Source organism: Myotis nattereri (genome assembly GCF_964212035.1).
Source record: "Myotis nattereri genome assembly, chromosome: 2".
Lineage (NCBI taxonomy): Eukaryota > Metazoa > Chordata > Mammalia > Chiroptera > Vespertilionidae > Myotis > Myotis nattereri.
The window spans coordinates 168,237,825-168,257,092 of record NC_138076.1 but is presented as its reverse complement, the minus strand read 5'-3'; the positions used below and the strand labels follow the sequence as shown (position 1 = coordinate 168,257,092).

Sequence of the window (19,268 nt, the reverse complement as noted above, 5' to 3'; positions counted from 1 at the left end):
GGAAACTGTGACTACGGGTGGGGGTAGGAGATTAGAGAACACTAGTATTTAAACAAACCCAGGAAGAGATGCCCATATAGAACTACAGTGGGGCCTTGACTTACCAGTTTAATTTGTTCCGAGACCGAGCTCGTTAAGGAGCTCGTTAACTCAAATTACTCTGTCAACTCAAAGCAAAAAATCCTCGAGAGACAGCTGGTATCTCAAAAAACTCGTTAGTCGGGACACTCATAAGTTAAGGCCCCACTGTACTAGGCAGTAGCATCTAGGGAGCTGGGAGGAAAACTTGGGAGAGCACCATCACAGGTGAGTATTTTCTTTTTTTTTAAAATATATTTTATTGATTTTTTTACAGAGAGGAAGGGAGAGAGATAGAGAGTTAGAAACATCGATGAGAGAGAAACACTGATCAGCTGCCTCCTGCACATCTCCCACTGGGGATGTGCCCACAACCAAGGTACATGCCCTTGACCGGAATCGAACCTGGGACCTTTCAGTCCGCAGGCCGACGCTCTATCCACTGAGCCAAACCGGTTTCGGCACAGGTGAGTATTTTCAAGAGTTCAACAAGGTGGGATAGGTTAGCAGTGCCAAATGGCATAGAGGTTGTATGGGGAAAGGAAAATTTTAAAGATTAAAATGTAATCTCTATATTTAGTCATACAAAGATTATTGAAAGTCTTAATGGGATTTTTAAGAAGAATGGAATAAAGGGAGCTGAGTAAATGAGATTACCATAAGGAGATTAACATGATTCTGCCTTTGATATTGTAAGATAGCTCCTGTGCCACATAACCACGTTTGAGCTGACAAGGCACCACACATACAACCATGGTTCCGTAAGATAATTGCGGAGCTGAAAATTTTCCATCACCTAGTGACATCGTGCCCATGTAACACATGCATTACTCGTGTGTTTGTGGTGATGCTGGTGCAAACAAACCTACTGCGTTGCCAGTCATATAAAAAAAGTAGAGCACATACAATTATACAGTACATAATACTTGATAATAAAAGACTATATTAATGGTTCCTAATTTACTATTCTACCCTTTTTATCGTTATGGTTTAGAGTGTACGCTTTATACTTATTTTTTAAAAAGTATGCTGTGTTACACTAGCAGCCTCACCCATCTCCTGTTTACCCAGTCTCTTCATGCCCTCACTTTCTCTCGTGCCTGATTTAATCTACGTTGTTTTGTACAGTAACCTGCTGTGCAGGCTCCTAGCCTAGGACCACTAAGCCGTACGATGCAGCCTAGGTGTGCAGTCGGCTGTACCCCGTGTGTGTGAGCGCACCGACTGCCACACACCACCCATCCCCTAACCATGCATTTCCCGTAACCTTTCCCAGAAGCTGTCTTCATCGTTAGGCGGTGCAGGACTGCTGGAGGGGTCCGGGGGGAAACACGGTGAAAGCAGATATGAGAAACAGGTAGGTGATGGCGCAAGGTCACCAACGGGTGAGAGGGGATTCAAAGCTTAAAGGAGGAGGGGGAAGGGGAAGCAGAATGCGGGAGGGAGGTGATTAAAAAGGGGATTCGGGAAAGAGATGGTTGCAAATGCAGAGAGGTCTTCTAACCCCCAGCCTAGACCCAGACACTAAGTTTAAGCTCCTTTCGGGCAGTGCCCATGTTTGATCACATGTGTCTATCTCATCAAGAAACAAAACAAGTGCAGTGCTTTGCTGGGGACTCAAAAGCATGAATAAAAGTGCAGCGAGCCCCTGAGATGCTGTAGGGTGGTCAACTCCCTCTCCATTTCGCCCATCACCTCTGCCCCCCCTGCAGGCCCAGCCACTCCCACGGAACCTGCGATGCTCCGAGGGAGGTCCAGGCAGGCACCCAGGGACTCCCAGTGCTGGCGGGGGGTCGCCTCACGCCCCGTATCCAGGCGAGCACCGCGCACCCACGCGGAACGGGGCCAGGCCCCACCGCGCACTTCTCCGGAGAGTGGACCTGCGGTCCTGACCGCCGCAAATCACCCAATGCCCGGGCAGCCCGGGGGGAGGGGCCGTCAGCCAAGCAGAGCGCCCAGGTCCGGGCGGCGCGGGGCAGCCCCTCCCGGAGCGCGCCCCCCGGTGCGCCGCTACCCGGGACACCGCGGCGCCAAACCGCGCCCGCCCTCGGCCGCTCCGTCTACCCAGCAGCCCCGGCCGCGCCCCTTCACCCGCCCGGCGACCCCCAGAGCCTCCTCGGCGATAACTGCGAAGCCGGCTCACCTCACCAGGCCGTTAGGGCCCGCACCTCCGCCGCCTCCAGCGCACAGCCGCTCACGCCGCACCCCGCCTCCCCGGGCTTTCCCACAAGCCCCCGCGCGCCCCCGCCCCGCCCTCAGGCGCGTGCGCAGAAGGTAAAACCTGACTGGGGAGTCGGCAGGTGTGTTAAAGCGAAGTGGGGAGATTTGCCCGCCTCCATTGTGACTAAACTTCACGGGAGGCAACCCGAAACCTTCAGGGTCATCCTGACTCGTGTCCCAAGATGTAATGCCGTGGATATTTGCTCGGACTTCCCTCACACTACTTAGTCCCGGATATTTGCCTTGGATCTTTGTGAGGATGACAGTCATGGGAGAGAGTTACTGTTTCTCTACCGCGAACAGACGATGTAAACTTGTAACTCTGGCAATTTTGCAAGGTTTCTCCCCCTCGCCGCCCACCCCTTGAAGTGCCTATATGTGTAAACCATTTGGTAAGCCAGTTCCTCAGTCCACCTTTGCAAGTAGACTCCTCCTCTGTGTCTGTCTTTGAGTCCTTCTGCAGCATGTGTGAGCGCTAAGGGCTGTCTTTAGGTGTGTCCTGGCTTACCAAGCAGAAAGAATATGAAGCTTGTAACAATTCTTGCTTCTACTTCCTATATGAGTGATTTCTCTTTTATTTTTATGAGAACTCCAAAAAAATTGTAAAACAAAAATAATTTTTAAATTCCACGAAAACAAAACAAATGAGCAAAACTTTTCATTTGGAACAGCTCTATGATCTTAAACATTAGCCCAAAAATTCAGATCAGTGGCTCTCAAAAGCTTGACTAGACTTTGGAATTACCTAGGAAGTATGAAGAAATGTTTGATTTCTAGGCCCCATACCCAGAGATTCTTATTTTATTCATGCAACCTGGGCATCATGATTTTTTTAAGTCACAGGCTATCGCTGTACTATGGAGGTTGGGAACCACTAAGCCAGGTAATGGTCAATGAATAACCTCTGTTGGGCCCTCCCTTCCAAGGTCATATTATTAGCACATCTTTCCCACTGTACAATTATTTGGTATCTTTGTATTTTAAAATCATAGTGGTCAAATCATTAATCTCATTAAAATATTTACTAATGAAATGATTCTTTGGTTTTTGTGTTAAGGGAATAGATAACTAAGAGATTTTTTGTTTTAAAAATTAATAGTAAAAAACTTAAAGCAGATATTGATGTATAGATGTTCTTAACAAAAGCAACTGTATTTTTTAAATTAATTCTGGCAGAGTCGATTGAGATGGGAGAGGAAAGAGCCAGCTGGCTGCTCTGGTAAAACCTCCTAGACCAGTGGTTCTCAACCTTGGCTGCACATTAGAATCACCTGGGAACCTTTTTAAAATCCTGATTTCTGGGCCTCAACCTCCAGAAATTCTGTTTCTTTGTTATGGGGTGGGGCCACAACATTAGTAACAAAGAAACAGAATTTCCAAAGGATGAGGCCCCAAAATCAGGATTTTAAAAATTCCCAGGTGATTCTAATGTGCAGCCAAAGTTGAGAACCACTGTCCTAGACCCTTGGGTGAATTCTCTTTCTCTCTCATCTCACAATAATCAGACAGTTGTTTAGTGAGTACAGAATCAAAGTGAGAGGAGTTAGTCCAATGGTCTCCATGGCCATCATCACCTAATTCTGAGGCTTCCACTGGCCTACAAAAAACTATGCCTATAATGGCAGCCTTCTCTCTTCAAGGGAGTTGGAGCATTTTTAATTTGGGGGAAGTCATGTTCATCTAAAAACTAAGAATTCAATAGATAAGGAAGAAGAGGAGAGCAGATATTGAAGGGCAGACAGTAACCACTGTCCCAGGCCTTAATAAGTATCCTTTGAAAGAAGAATGAATGAATCAGTACTGCTAGAAATCCAGGCTCACTATCACCTGAGGAAAAGGGTTGAATTTTGTAACCCTGATTCTGCTATTTACTGAGAATGTAATCTGTAAAATGAGGCATAATCTAAATCTCAGTTGTTCAGGTATAATTAAAATAGTGAAGATAAAAAAATGCCTAGTGGAGAGAGAAAATGAATGTAAAATTCCTATCTAGCACAGCTCGGGACATGGTAAGAGCTCTAACAAATGTTATTGCTCCCCCTCCCTCTCAGGTTAGGCTCTGACTAACTAGTTCCCCCTTACATCAGGCTTTAAGAAGGACCCGTGCTCAGGAATAGTTCAAAATGGTTTCTTTTCTCCTGCCTGTGTCGGAACCCCCAGCACTGGTTTCTGCTCCAGAATCTCTTTTCCAGCGAGCCCTATCTATGGTCTCCTGTCTTTCCAACCTTGGGGGCAGTGGTTTGCCTGTGTCCTCTCTTCTCTTAGGAATCTAAGGAGAGTTGTTGGTTTTTCAGTCTGTTCCGTTTTCACTTGTTGTTAGGGTGGAGTGGCAACTTCCAAGCTCCTGTCTGTGGAACCAGAAGCCAGAAGTACACTCCTCGCATTCTTCACATTACAAGTCCACCGGGAAGAATTCTGTCCCCATCTAGGCTAGAGGGACTTGGTGAGTCCTCAGGGACTTCAGAGATACCATGTTTTCCAAGCCATCCTGAAGAAACACTGAAAGCAGAAGTACCACTCCCAGCCCTGCTCCGGGCAGAGGCAGGGAGACAGACATTTGAGGAAGGCCAGTTACGAGAAGAGACACATTTCAAATTTTCTTAAATGACTTTAATTGGAGATTCAAACCCTCACTATAGTTCAAGCCTGGCTCTGTGGAACAGCATCTGGTACTCAGTGGAGTTAGGGGAGAAATGCATAATTGAGGTTGAAACGCAGTCTCCCTGGTCTTCCCTTCTAGAGTTTGTTGCTGCTTAAGCCTTACAATAATTGTTAATGACACCAAGCTATAGGCTCCTTTCTTATTCTGATGCAAAATCCTCCGATGGGAGAACTCTTTCACAGGTTATTTGGGATCAAAATACAGCTCTGTAACTGCACTCAATAGCTACAAGCAGGAACATTCTTGATGCAGTTAATGAGCTGGCTGCAAAACCCTCCAGGCCTGGAGAAGTCCACTCCCTGCCAGCCCACTCACTGTGTCAACCCATGATCCTCTCTGTCTAGCATTGGAGTTCTCCCAGACCCTGCTCTGAGAGGATGCAACCCTAGAAAAGACCAAATACCCATGCTTGATTTCCATGGCCTGATTTCTTTGAGGCCCCAACATAGGGCTGAACTGCTGTTTGCAGAGCTGTGTACAATAACAGCCATTATAGTAATCTTGAATTTCTGTCAGCCGTTCTTCCTAAGAACAATTGATAACACTTTCACAGTAGTAATTCATCAGGTTTGCCCTCTCCCCAACCCCAAAAAGAGGAGAGGGGGCAAACCCCCTCCCTGACATTAAAAGGAAACCTGAGGCCTGGAGAGGTCAAGGACTTGCTCACAGTTCCAACTTCCATCAGGGCAACAAGCTATGGAGGACCCCACCTTCTGTGTCTGGATGCTGTTCCCAAAATGCTGGAGGACAAACACTTGACTGTTCCCCTGCATTTTTCTAATTTGTATCTTTTCTCTCTTTCCCATATGGACATGTCTGGATTTGGGAATCCCTCCCAGTCTCCTCCATGCCCCCTCCAGCCCAGAGCGGATAGCATCTTCGTCCCGCCAAAGCTCTCGCTGCCCTCATGCCCCTTTCTGGCTCCAAGCTCTATCGGGTAGAAGACACCACGTAGGCTGTGGCGATGTACTTCTTGCCATTTCCGTAGGTGGACTTGTCCCAGCTGTAGGTCTGGATGGCCAAGGGATAGCCACCCAGGCTTAACTGGCACCTGTGGAGAAAGATCATCAAATCCTGGGTTCCTGCTTCACTCCACCCCTGTCCGCAGACAGGAAGGAACAAGCCCAGTTCATGCAGAACTCCAGACTATCTTGGAAGGCCTCTAAGAGGCCGCCACCGCTTACTTCACCACTGCCTTCAGCTCCCCATGTGCATGGAGCCCTTTCAAAATCTATGCCTATTTCCTATCTTCTTAAAAAAAACACACACAGTTTTTCATCTTTCCCAGAGCAGTATTCTAAAATCCTAGATTCTAGAGCTGAACCCCCAGAAATTAAATGTGTGCTTAATGTCTACTTCTTAGGGTTTCAGAAGTAGCAGGACCCAGAGTCCTCAAATGTTAGAGCACATGAGGCCCAGTGGTTTCAACAGTACTCCCTGGGGCTCTAGGGTTCCCCCAAGCAGCCTCAGGGGCAATCAGGAGGCTTGGAACACCAGGGCAAGTCCATTTCTCACTGTTATATACATTAAGGTCCTGCATAAGATTTCACTTAGACTCGCAGTGGTCGGCAAACTCATTAGTCAACAGCGCCAAATATCAATAGTACAACGATTGAAATTTCTTTTGAAAGCCAAATTTTTTAAACTTAAACTATATAGGTAGGTACATTGTTATTAACTTAATTAGGGTACTCCTAAGGCTTAGGAAGAGCCACACTCAAGGGGACAAAGAGCCGTATGTGGCTCGCGAGCCGCAGTTTGCCGACCATGGAGGAAAGAGGGGCGGCAGTTCTTCGGCTAAGACGAAGCTTGGCAGCCACCAATCTGATAGATTCATTTCCCAAGTGAGAACCGTGAGGCCCAGTCCATACCCTCTGAGCCACCGAGTGGCAGAATCCAGGTGCCCCAACAGTCCCGGCTGAGGCAGCCTGCGGCCCCAGCCTGCCCCTGGCCTGGCTGGCCCAGTACTTACGTTTTGCCTGGCCTGGCGATGAAGCACAGGGAGTAGAGGGCAAACTCAAACTCGGGGCTGCTGCCGATGAAGGCGGAGCCCACTTCCTTATAGTAGCCGTCCCAGTTGAACTGCATGGCCAACACGTCAGGGTAAGACTCCCACTGCGGACAGAGGGGGGTATGAGTGCCAGAGTGGAGGCTGACTGAGTGGTAGCAAACGGCAGCAGTCAGCCAGGATTTGGTGAGGGCCCATTAGGTGTCTGTGTGAACTTTCAGGGGAGGCTGGATTCTTTAAATAAACAGTCCCTCCTACGACAGTGTGTAAGCCCCTCTCAGACCCTGTGTCTGGAGCTTCCTGTGCATATCTCCCAGGGAGGCCAGAGTCAGCATCCATATGACCGATGCCTGGGGAACAGGGATATATCTGTTCCCTATGGCCCTCACACGTGGAAGAAAAGGATCGTTGATCACTCCCAAATTATTTTCTGGCACCGGGCACTAAAGGTTTCATTTTTATAAAAAGTTGAGCTCAGACTAGCCAGATGAAACTTCCAGCTGACACCGCATTCTAAGAAAATTCAGGCAGGAAGTAATTGCATGTCATGTCCTCCCCTCTGAGATCCCTCCCCTGCCCCCAGCCCCATCCAGAGATGGTGCCCTCTGCCTCCTGCCCCTGCCGTTGGGGAGCCTTCACGGTTTGAAAAGGAATCCCAGTGTCCTGGCTGGCTAAACCCACTGTCCAGCAGATGGGGAAGTCAAATCCGTAAACCCCATTAGCTGCCAATGAAGGTCAGGGTGAGAGACAAGTCGGTCTGCTCAGAATGCAGAACGAGGGCAGAAAGTCTGGCTACTAGCAAGGCTTCCCCGGGGTCAGCGCTCAGTACTCACAGGCCCATCATAGATGTGACTGTAATAGTCAACCAGGCCCTCCTTCTCTTGCATGTAGAAGCGGATCCAGTTATGGAAGCCAGTGACCTTGCCTTTTTTTATTTCACCTAAAATAAAGAGTGCAGAGTGGGTGATGGGGCCTCCCTGCTAGCCCCTCTCACCCTCCCATGCCAAGGCTGTCTCACTTTTCAAGTCTCTGGCGCCTAGACTTCCCACCTGCTCAGCCCCTTGCCCAGGCTGCTCAGAGTCCCTTGCATTCCTAACCTTTACCTTCAGAAGGCCCCGCTTTCAGCTCAAGCCCTTGGGGAAATTCCTCCTCCTGGCTTACTCTGGTAACCAATCTGACATACATTTCTCCAAGAGCAAACCAGACTTGCTGGGAGCTTTGTGGGTCAGTGCAATGGGCAGAGAGACCAAGGCCCTCTTGGGAAGCAGCTGACCAAGATCTAGAAGCGGAAGACCATTCAGAGGTAGACAGCCATGGCCCCCAACATGTCTCCCTTCCTACATGTGCCCCTTGGGAGCCCGGCATCTGGTCCTCTTTCGCCCTTAGGCTGTTCCTCAACAGTGACTCCTCAGACCCCACCCTCCTGGCCTGGGAGTAGACATCCCCCTCCCTGCTAGCTGGTGCAGCTGCGGATTCGTCAATGCCCAATCCTGAGGGAAGCTATCTCTCCATCGCTTTCTTTCCAAGCAGAGTAATCCCACCTGAGAAGACGTGTTCAAAGCCACTTGAGTCCCCCTCTTCATTGCCTCTTGAATAGAGCCCAAACCACATGTTCTTCAAGTCATTGACAAACTCTTGTTCAGAGCTGTAGCGGTCTGGGGAGAGAAACATAGAGGATTTAAGAGAGGGGAAGGCAAGACCAGATCCTGGGAAGGAAGGAAGGAAGGGCCACCTGCTCCATCATGTCAAGAGACACATGGGTTCAACCAACAAATGTATTCAATTGTTCATTCAACAGTGACCTATGGGGCAACTGTTTTGTGTGAGGCCCAGATCTAAAGGCGAAGGATTCAGCAGGGAATCACAGGACTAGATTACTGTCTTTACAGTTTGCATTCCAGTAGAGGAGACAAATAATAAACAAATAAACAATAAGTAAACAGTATGGTTTCAGATAAGTGCTATGAAGGAAATAAAGATTATCCCATGATGACTGAAAGTGGGGATGATGGGGCTAGGCGGAGCTCGTCTAGAAAAGGAAGATCAGAAAGGCTTCTCTGAGAAGATAGCACTAATCAGAGACAAAGGATTAAAAAAAAAAATCACTCCTCGCTCGGCTGGTGTGGCTCAGTTGGTTGAGCATCATTCCATGCAACAGGGGTTGCCAGTTCGATTCCCGATTAGGGCAGATGCCCAGATTACAGGCTCAATCCCCAGTAGGGGACATGTAGGAAGCAGCTGATCAATGATTCTCTCTCATCATCGAGATTTCTATCTCTCTCTCCCTTTCCCTTGCTCTCTCTGAAATCAATAAAAACATTTTTTTTAAATCACTCTGGTTGTGTGTGTAAAAGAGTCAGCAGGGCATATGAGCATCAGAGAGACCAGTTTTGAGGCTAATACTTTGTCCAGGTTACAAGTGATGGTGGCTTAGACTGGTGGAAGCCATGGAGGAGGGGTGAGAAGTTTTTACTGATTTTAGAGAAAGAGGGGGAGGGGAAGGGAGAAAGAGGGAGAAACATCAATGGGAGAGAACCATTGATTGGCTGCCTACTGAGGATTGAGCCCTCAACCTGGACATGTGCCCTGACTGGGAACCAGCGACCTCTCGGTGCATGGGACAATGCGCAACCAACTGAGCGACGCCAGCCAGGCCAGGGGTAGATTTTGAAGGTGGACATAATAGATGTTGCTGGTGGAGGAAGTGGAAATGGGGAACAGTGAGGTAAAAAGAAAAATCAAATATAACTCCCGGGCTTCTGACCTGAGCAACTGGATGAGTGACAGTGTCGTTTATGAGATGGGGAAAACGAGGAAGAGGCAGGAACCACTTTACACTAAGTTCCAAAGAGATGCCATTAGGTAGGCAGGTAGGGGTGTCGAAAAGGCAGTTGGGAGCCAAGGAAAAGGTCAGGGCTGGGGGTCTAAATGAAGGAGCCATCAAATACCAACTGTTTACTGCCCAGAATTGTGTGAGGGGGATGCAAACGTGATACCAGACATAGTCCCTTCTTTCAAGGACGTAAAACACAATTGGAAAACAAGACTAAATATGCACAAAATAACAGAATGGTTTCACAATCTGAATGGCAACCACTTTCTTGGTGCCAGGCTTTCCACTGGGTGCTCTACAAGAATACGTCCTCCAAGACCCCATTTCACAGATAAGGCTCAGACAAGTAGGATAACGTGTCCGAGGTCACTCCTAGTAAGTGGCACAGCCGAACTGTAATCCAGTCTCTCTGGACCCAGGCTATTTGGGGCGAGACCCCAAGCCCCTGAGCTCTGAAGAGATGATGAAAGCCAGCTAGCTGGAAGCTGCAGCAAGTACAGCTTATCACATGCAGTGGGATGTGAGCTAGAACTTTAAAGACAAGTGGAATTTGGACAGGGAGAGGGATGAAGACAGGGTGAGTACTCCAACAGCCTGGCCTCCGTATGGGAACCCCTGGGTTTCAGCCTGGCTCTGCTCACAACTTCCTTGTGGCCTCAGCCACTTCACCTAGCTTGTCTGGGCCTCCATCTCACTTGAAAAGCTGAAGGGCTCAGCCTGGACCTCCAAGATTCTCTCCAGTGTTTACTACAAAGAGAACACCAGGGGGCGTTGAAGGATTGCCTCCCCTTCATTCGGATTACAAGTGTGCCTTGGACTTCGCCTAAAAAACAAAGCACCTTACCAAGTCAAGGCAAAAGCCCTTGAACGGAATGGATAGCCGGGATCAGAGGCCATCCCAGGGCCAGGGAGGGAAGACCTGGACAGAGCCGCTCTGAGGCAAAGCCTGACTGCCTGGGCTGCGGGAAAGGAATCTGGAGGACGCTAACAAACACGACCCGTGCCAAGAAGTTCCACAGCCCTGACCTTTTTTGGTCTGACTCAAATGTTTCTATCTGGAGTCACTCCAATCAGAACCCTTCCTGGTAGAACCTTCCCCTCTGAACCTTTGTTGATTTTCGGTTGCTGTTTCCCCAACAACAACAAAAGTGGAGTGGGCCCACCTCCTTCCTGGACTTAGCAGGAGCAGAAGTAGAATCAGGGACGCCCTAGGCCTGGAAAGTGGCGCTGTGCTGGGATCAGCTGAGGTGGCTGACCGTGCCCTGGGTGGAGCCGGCTGGCTCACAGCCTTGCAGAGAACCCTGAGACTGGAGCAGTGAGTGGGAGGTAAACAAGGCAGCTGAGAGTAAATCAAAAGATGGGTGACTTCCAGGCCAGACAGAAGATTCTTCAGCTCCTGCTTGGGTCCATGATGTTTTTGGGCTTCTCTCTGGCCGTCTCTCCCTTCCCTCTTAAAAAATGGACACCCAGCCCTGGCCAGTTTTCTCAGTGGTTAGAGCGTTGGCCCTCGGACCAAAGGGTATCGGGTTTGATTTCCTGTCAAGGGCATGTACCTCAGTTGCAGGCTCAATCTATAACCCCAGTCAGAGGGAATGTGGAAAGCAATCAGTTGATGTGACTCTCTCTCTCTCTCTCCACCCCTTCCCTCCCTTCTACTCTCTCTCTAAAAATCAATGGAAATCCTTGGGTGAGGACTAAAACAATAATAATAATAATAATAATAATAATAATAAAAAAATGGACACCAGCCTCCATGTAGTCCCCACCCACGTTCTTGCCCTCCCCACTGTGGAGGCCCCAGAGGCTCCTCGCTCTCCTGCAGACAGACCCGAGCCCTCAGCACTGCCTCGGGGCCGGGGGCAGGTTCACTCACTCTGATGGTGAAGGAAGCTGTAGAGTTCCTTCATGACGGCCGTCTTCATGACCTCTCTGAGGAAGGTGTCCTGCTCAGCCAGCTGCTGGCCGCTGAAGTGCTCTGCCTGGCCCGTCGCCCGCTGGTAGTTGTTGAGGAGGTTGATGAAGGCTGCGTAGGTCGGCTTGGAGAACAGCTTTTCGTTGACATATGTGAAGAGCCTAGGGAGGTGGAAGGTGGCCAGTAAGAGGCCTGAAGGTGGGGCAGAAACCCCTCCAGGACTGCTAGGTGGGCCAGGGCAGGCCTGGGAGGGTTGGGTTCAGGAGCAGAGGGGGGACCTCAGATGCTCTTGAGGGCCTGCATGAGGTCACTCTGTCCTTACACTTCAGCTCCTGGAAGGTTAGGTACGTTCTCAGCCTGGCCAGTCACAGAGACCCTCCCCCCTGGATGCCCACAGTCCCTCAAGGTAGCTTTGTCTGCCTCTGGAGACCTATTTATTTGCTCTCCCTTTGATCCCCCTGCCTGGAGGATAAAAGAGCTGAGGCATCAAAAGAAGCAAGCTTGGGAGAGAGACTTTGCAGGAGGGGAATGATGGGAACGCACGGCTCTGGGCAGTGGTCCACTTGGTCTCTGGTCTCAGAGGGCGAGATGGCATTTTGGCTGTTGAGAATGATGTCTTCCTTCTGTGCTTTGTTGGTGTCCGCCCTGTAGATCTTCTCAGAGATGGCCTTCAGCTCCTCCGTGGTTATGGCGTCACTGCTGTGGGAGAAGCCCTCTGGGAGGAATTGGGGGAAGGGTGTTTCAGAGCCAGAGGGTGGCCAGAGGGAGGCAACTGTCTGGATGCATCCCTTCAGGCACCTTCCAGAAGCTGGCAGCAAGGGAGAGGGGCTGCAGTCAGGCCCCCTAGTGGCCAGAAGACAGGGGCCTCAAGCCTTAAGGATCCTTAAAATCAGCACCTGGCCTTGCCCACAGAATGTCCAGAGAATGTCCACACTGGCCCCTTCCTCTAGGAAGGTTCTCAAACGTTGACATGCATCAGAATCACCTGGATGGCTTGTTAACACAGGTTCGTGGGCCCCACCACCCCAGAGGTTCTGATTCAGTAGGTCCAGGGTGAAGCGTTTCTAATACATTCCCAGATGATGACCCACTGGGAGGACTATTGCTCTGGAGAGTCCCTCTGTTCCTGGGGCCAGGCTAAAGGGAGCAGGAGACTCACCATGGCCGCACTGGCTCTCGAAATCCTCGCAGCAGTTCCCAAACTCTGGGCAGCGGGCATTGCAGTGACATGGGTGGTGCCTGTCGAAGGACTCATGGCAGCGGCCCCGGCAGGAGTCGGGGGCTGAGTACAGGTCTGAGAGAACAGAGGGAGGTGTGTGCCTGAGGACCTCTAGAGGTCGCTGGGTCACAGCTAGCTCCCCACACTTAGCTTTGTTTGCTCTCCTGACTCTATTATAAAGATCCCAGGGGAAGGGAAACAAACAAGCTTCATTGGTCCACACCCTTCACAGTCAGGAAGTCCTTTCTGATGCCCAACTCTCCTTTCTGGCCTGTGTTTTTATAATCTTCCCACTCTAAAAATAAAATCTCTTCCACTTCCCTCTCCGGCCTCTCCAGGGGCCTCGGGCCCTCTTTCCTGCCAGAGCCCCCACCCCCAGGCTGCTGAGGGCCTCAGGCTTCTTCCTGCCCAGATCCTGAGTCCAGCGAGCCCCTCTTACCACCTCCAGGTGCTGGATTGGGGTCTGTCTGACTTAGGCCTCGGCCTGTTGCCGCTAATATGGCTGTCCCTCCCCTGTCACCCTCTCATATCCCTTCTTCTTTATCCTGAAGGTCCCCTTTGGGGGGGCAGACTCACTGCTAGCCGGGGCCTCCTCCATCTCTTCCTCCATCTCTTCCTCCAGCTCCAGGAACGGCTCTGGCTCTCTGGGGTCTTCTTCAACTGAAACAGAGAAGTAAAGTCACCAGCCATCCCCCCCTCCCTTTATCTCTGGCTCTCAGTTCCCCCAGCCTCAGGGACAAGCATGTGCAGTAGAAGAAAGTGCGAAACGGGGGCTAGGGAGCAATGAACCAGTACCAAGTGAAGGAGGAGAAATGGAAGACAGAAGGGGACTGATTATTGAAAAGAATCTCCCCAGGTGACAGCCCTCCTCACCACTTTACCTTCTGGTACTCAGTGTGCTCACCTTATACAAAGGGGAGGGGAGGCAGGAGGTGGTCCCTTCTGGATTGAAAACTCTGATTTGGTTATGACTTTGCTTTAATGAAAGTTGATAGGTGGGCAGGCTTGACATTCTCCAAATGACAAGGCCCTCACTTAGGAACATGCCAGACCTATCCTACCTCCCCATCAGAGTCAAGCATGAGCTCCTCCCAGGGCCTCCAGGAATAAGGACTGCTTCCTGAGAAACCAGCTTCCCTTCTTTCTTTGCAACACTTGACAATGGCCACCAAGGCTGAGAAAAGCCCATTCCTATTGCTGCTCCATCCCTTCGGCTTGCAAGCTGCGTGACTGCAGCCTCTGCCCTGGGCTGAGTCAGGTGAGCTGGGGTGGGGAGGAAGAGGAGGAATGTTCCCGGGATTCTGAGCTCCTTGCTCATCACACGGCGGAATAATTTCCCCCAAAGAAACAACGCTCTTACAAAGTGACTGGGAACCCATGAGTGAGTTCGCTGGACAATACTGGGTGATTACCATCAGAACCACTGGTCAGGTTATCCATTCAGTCACCAGGAACCTTCTGAGCACGTACCCTGAGCCAGGCTGTGTTCTGAGTGCTGACGATTCACAGGGTTCTAAACTCAGTTATATTTTACGCGAACAGACTTCTGTGATCTGATCTAGGGTCTCAATCATCACTTGTAATATTTGAGTTGCACATCAGACAGATAGAGATTAAATGGCTCCTGGACTGAGTGTTGCCTCTATCTAGAAATGCGAGTCTGATGGTCTAGGCCAGTGGTCGGCAAACTGCGGCTCGTGAGCCACATGCGGCTCTTTGGCCTCTTGAGTGTGGCTCTTCCACAAAATACCACGTGTGGGTGCGCATGTACAGTGTGATTGAAACTTCGTGGCCCATGCGCAGAAATCAGTATTTTGTGGAAGAGCCACACTCAAGGGGCCAAAGAGCCGCAGGTGGCTCTCGAGCCACAGTTTGCCGACCACCGGTCTAGGGTGAACCAGCCTTCCTGGGTCTGCTGAGTGGGGCACAGAAGCAGCAGAAAGGGCGGCTCAGATTCTGACAGTGAGCGCTGAGCCTGTGTTCCCTGTCTGCGCCTGATCAGCAGAATTCCTGAGAGTATGTGTGGTGTGTTTGTGTAAATTGAAGAAAGGTCCCTTTTGGGCGAAAGCAGCTCTGTGGGCACAGAACTGGGTCAGCAGACACCACCTTTGGGCAAATTAGGAGAAGTCACTCCTTTCTTTCAGCAGGCACAGATCTACTCCAAGGCACATGGCTTAGCAAGAAAGATACAGATTCAATTTTGATCTGATTTGCCCTCTCACCAGGTGCCCTCATACAGTGCACAATGCGCACAACCATATGCAGTGATCTTGCGGGGCACGATCTACCACGGCTCTAGGGACTGTGTTTTCCAAACTGGGAGTCAGGACACGTGGTTTGGCAGTGGACTTAGCAAGGCGCTGTGTCCTAAAGCAGACGATCATTTACCTGAAAGTCTGAAACATCGGCAGCATGCAAACCAGGTGGTTATTCAAAGTGGTTTTTTTTAATGACTCACTTAAGACTGTGCCATTGAAGTAACAGAAGAACAGCTGGCTCTTGAGGATAGTGCGTGTCCCATTTAATCGCTGGACTGGGAAAGAGGGTTGGAGATGTTGCGGCCAACCCTCGGCCTACTCACTAGAGGAAGAGTGGTGTGAACTGTGACAGTTACTGTGTCTCCTGGGGGCATGCACGTTGGAAAAGTATGCTGTCGTTTTTTTATACTTTTGCTATTTAAAGTGTTGAGCAACAATTGGTATTGGAATACATAATAAAATAAAATGTTTATCATGTTGCTTTCTGGTGAATTACTTAAACTTTCAAAATATCATTAATCCTGATAGTTCAGACAGATAGTCCAGGCAAATGACATCCGTTTTGTTCTAAGTTGGGGTTTTACACTGGGGACATCTTAGAATACCTGGGACAAGTGGTGTCTAAATTGCTGATCCCGGCTGCATGCCCAAGTATCCTCATCCCAGGCCCCCTGAGTGCCGGCATCAGTCCTGAATCCCGTTCTAGACTGCTGGCCATCCAAGCCAGCAGCCCCTGGGGTAGGCTTGGCGTGGACGTGGCTCAGCCCACTGTGCTTTCCAGACCCTTCACCCCAAGGAGCCTCACCAGTACACAGGTGCTGGTAGTCGTCACAGCAGTCCCAGTACCAGGGACACTGGCGGTCACACTGGCAGGCAGCAGCGCGGTTAAATTTCTCATTACAGCGCGATGCGCATGACTCCATTTTTCCTATGGGAGGTAAGGGTCACAAACTCAGCCCTGTGAGGATCCTATTCTCCTCATCAAGGTACCCCAAGCTGGAGGGTTCACAGACAAGGGCTGGGACCCCACCTGGCAAGGAAGGTCATTGCTGTCTGCAAGGAGAAGTACTGCCACAGCCCCAAATGCACAACGCCCAGCACCCACTGCCCCTCAGCCACCTGAAAGCATAGACCAGGATCACACACTCAAATGCCTATGGGGCCAGGCCTGGGACATAAATGAGTGAAAAAGCAGGAAGGCAGCAGGAAGAGGTGAGGCCTGTGACAAATTTGGGACGAATGCCCAGCCTGAAACCGGCAGCCACCGTCAGCTCTAGCCACTTGCTGCCATGTTGGGATACAGGCTCAGTGTTGCCACAGCCTAGTCTAGTTCTTCAAGAGAAAGCCTTCATTTTTATGTGAAATTTTTAAAAAATTCAGGCAGACCCAATAGAGAGGACTGTGGGCTGGGTGCGGCCACTATTCACCTGTCCTGTAGATGAAAGGGATCCCCCTGCCCCCCCCCCTACCCCCTTCCTCTCATCCTGTCCCTTTTATGCTTCCTGCTTCTTTGTTCTTCCCTCCCCTTCACCTGGTCTTCTCTGCATCCTATTCGCCCCACAGCCCGTCTTTCTGTTTCTTGAATCTTTGGAATGCACTCAGATCCGTTTATCTCAGGGTGGGGAATGAGGCGGTGTGGGTGAGACTTGGCCTTTGGAATACGCTGTGATGTAACCACAGACCACATCCCTTACTCCAGCCAAAGGGCTTGCAGAAACAAGCTTCTGGTCACGGGGGCATGCGGACAAGACATTTTAAAAGAAACGGCACAAACCCACCACCACTCCTAAGAAAACAAGCCCCACCACGCCCACCACAGCAAAGACAGTGGAGGGTGCGCGCCGGGGTGGAGCTGGCTGTGGGGCCCTTCCCGCCACTCTGGGCTTTGAGGGTGATAACAGAGCCTTTCTTTCCACTTGAGGTTCCTGGGGTTTGGATTCAGCGGGTGCTGGGGTTAGGGTCAGGCTGTGGGTTGGAGAACCTCAAGATCAGAGTCAGAGTTACTGGCGGTGCCGGGATTTGTGTGAATGAGGAAACTGAAACCTAATTTGGGCCAGGGTGGGGGTTAGTTACGTTTAGATTAAGTGATGCAGTTAGGATTTGGGCTTGAGTTAAACTTATTGATAAAATAACAATTTTGTATTCATGTTTGGGTAAAGCATTGGGGATAGCTTTAAGACACATTCAGGGTTGTGGAATGTGTCAGGGCTGGGAGAGAAGAAATTAGCCCAGTTTTGCCTTAGACTAGATTTGGGATTTGGGTTCTAATTATGATTCCATGCAGGTAGAGCACCTCAATTTAGCCTGGGTTTAGGGCAGAGATGAATATTAGCATATGGGCTAAGTTACTGCTTTGGATTCTGGGATTAGGGGTTATGCTGTGCTAATGAGGGTGACACAGCAGGGAGGTGAAGAACCTGGAGTCTGGCACCAAACTGCTTGGGGCTGGAATTCTGGTTCTGCTGCTTTCTGGCTATGCAATCGTGGGCAGGTTATTTGACCTTCTGTGACTTGGTTTCCTTATCTGTAAAAGTGTGATAATGAGCCCATCTCATAGAATATTTATAAGAATTAAATGGGTTAGTATTTGTAAAGCACTTAGGATAGTGCATGACAGATTAGCACTATGCAAGTGTTTGTGAGATAAACAGTGGCAAAATTTTATGCTCGGTCTTCAAGGCGACAGGAATTCAGACTGGCTGGAGCAGTCTTCCCTCCCGCCGACATGCCTGTCCGGCTACTCCCTCCCTGGGTTTCAGCGAGGCCTTCCCTTGGGCTGGGGTGTCCATGACGAATGTTGCTGACAGACTCCTAGCTGACGTCCCCACTATAAGTCTGTCTTCCTTACATCAAAGAAGTGTCAGGTCAAGGTTACCCAGGGTCTGAGGCAACGTCACCTTATGTGCAAGGCCTCCAGGGTGACAGGAAGGTAGGCCTCTGATCCAGGGAATTGTCCCTAAGAAAGAGCAGGCCCAAGGCCCCTGTCTCTTCAGGCCCAAGGGAACTCCTCTTGAATCTTAAATGATGCTCCCTTAGAGCCTGAATGGGAAGACCTTCAGGAGAAATGTTCAGCCCAGGAGGAAGGCTCGGTCAGCTGCCTGCCCGGTCGGTGCCCGGTCGGCCTGGCAGTACACCCAGAATCCGAAGGAGAGAATTCAGACAAAACAGGGCAGCGTCTCTAATGGGCCAGGTCAGCAGAGTCCGAGGAAAGAATTCGCTTCATTCCAGCAGCTGGCACCCGTTGAGACGGGTTGCGAGTGAATAGGCGGCTCTGTGGTGTCAGGAGAACACCCCCACCCCCGGCCCCAGCTGAGTGAACTTCTTCATCTCCGTTCAAGAACTGTGTCCCGGCAAGAAGCCTGGCCCAGGATCCTCCGCGCTTCCCTGTAAACTTAGGCTTTAAAACAATGGTTCTCAACCTGTGGGTCGAGGCCCCTTTGGGGGTCGAACAACCCTTTCACAGGGGTCCCCTAAGACCATCGGAAAACACATATATAATTACATATTGTTTTTGTGATTAATCACTATGCTTTAATTATGTTCAATTTGTAACAATGAAATTGGGGGTCACCACAACGTGAGGAAATGTATTAAAGGGTCGCGGCATTAGGAAGGTTGAGAACCACTGCTTTAAAATAACCTTGGGATTTGAGGGTGGAGGGGAGGGGTGGGAGGAGCTGTTCCTCAAAGGGACTTTTCCTGCTGTGCTGCTCTGGGGACACTCATCCTGACTCCTCACACCAGTGCACACCCCGCCCCCCCTCCCCCATGCCTACTGTTTACACCAGTGCTGTGTGTGCCTCGCTCACCAGCCAGGCACCCGAATCCCTGCTCCAGCCACCAGCTGCCCTCGTCCCGCTCGCTGCCTTTCTTCATTTTGGCCTTTCTTCTCAGACGCAGATTCTTCCTCCATTCCCCATGAAGAGCTTAGCCATGACCACCACCACCCCCACCCCCCCAATGAAGTACTAAATTTCTCTGCACCCGCCAAGATGTCAATATGCTAGAATGGATCCTCACTCCCGATCCATCCTGCCCAAGAGAGCCTGGGCGACCCCATATGCCAGTGTTGAGCCCC

The 19,268-nt window shown here is 50.3% G+C and overlaps 2 protein-coding genes across 2 annotated transcripts in view; both read right to left on the bottom strand.

Moving 5' to 3' along the window:
• Positions 1-2,329, bottom strand: part of RPAP3 (RNA polymerase II associated protein 3) — a 35,368-nt gene extending 33,039 nt beyond the window's left edge. Inside the window, exon 1 of the mRNA XM_081083362.1 lies at positions 2,222-2,329. The gene's annotated coding sequence lies outside the window, so the exon portion shown is untranslated. The remainder of the gene's footprint in view (positions 1-2,221) is intronic.
• Positions 2,330-4,889: 2,560 nt separating this feature from the next.
• ENDOU (endonuclease, poly(U) specific) lies at positions 4,890-19,066 on the bottom strand (the record flags this gene model as incomplete). The annotated part of the gene is made up of 10 exons (XM_081083998.1): positions 4,890-6,011; positions 6,933-7,075; positions 7,802-7,908; positions 8,510-8,623; positions 11,675-11,874; positions 12,257-12,428; positions 12,873-13,007; positions 13,509-13,592; positions 15,996-16,118; positions 19,000-19,066. 10 exons carry the CDS (start codon positions 19,064-19,066, stop codon positions 5,891-5,893), a joined length of 1,266 nt encoding a protein of 421 aa, XP_080940124.1. The 3' UTR covers positions 4,890-5,890.
• Positions 19,067-19,268: the final 202 nt, after the last annotated feature.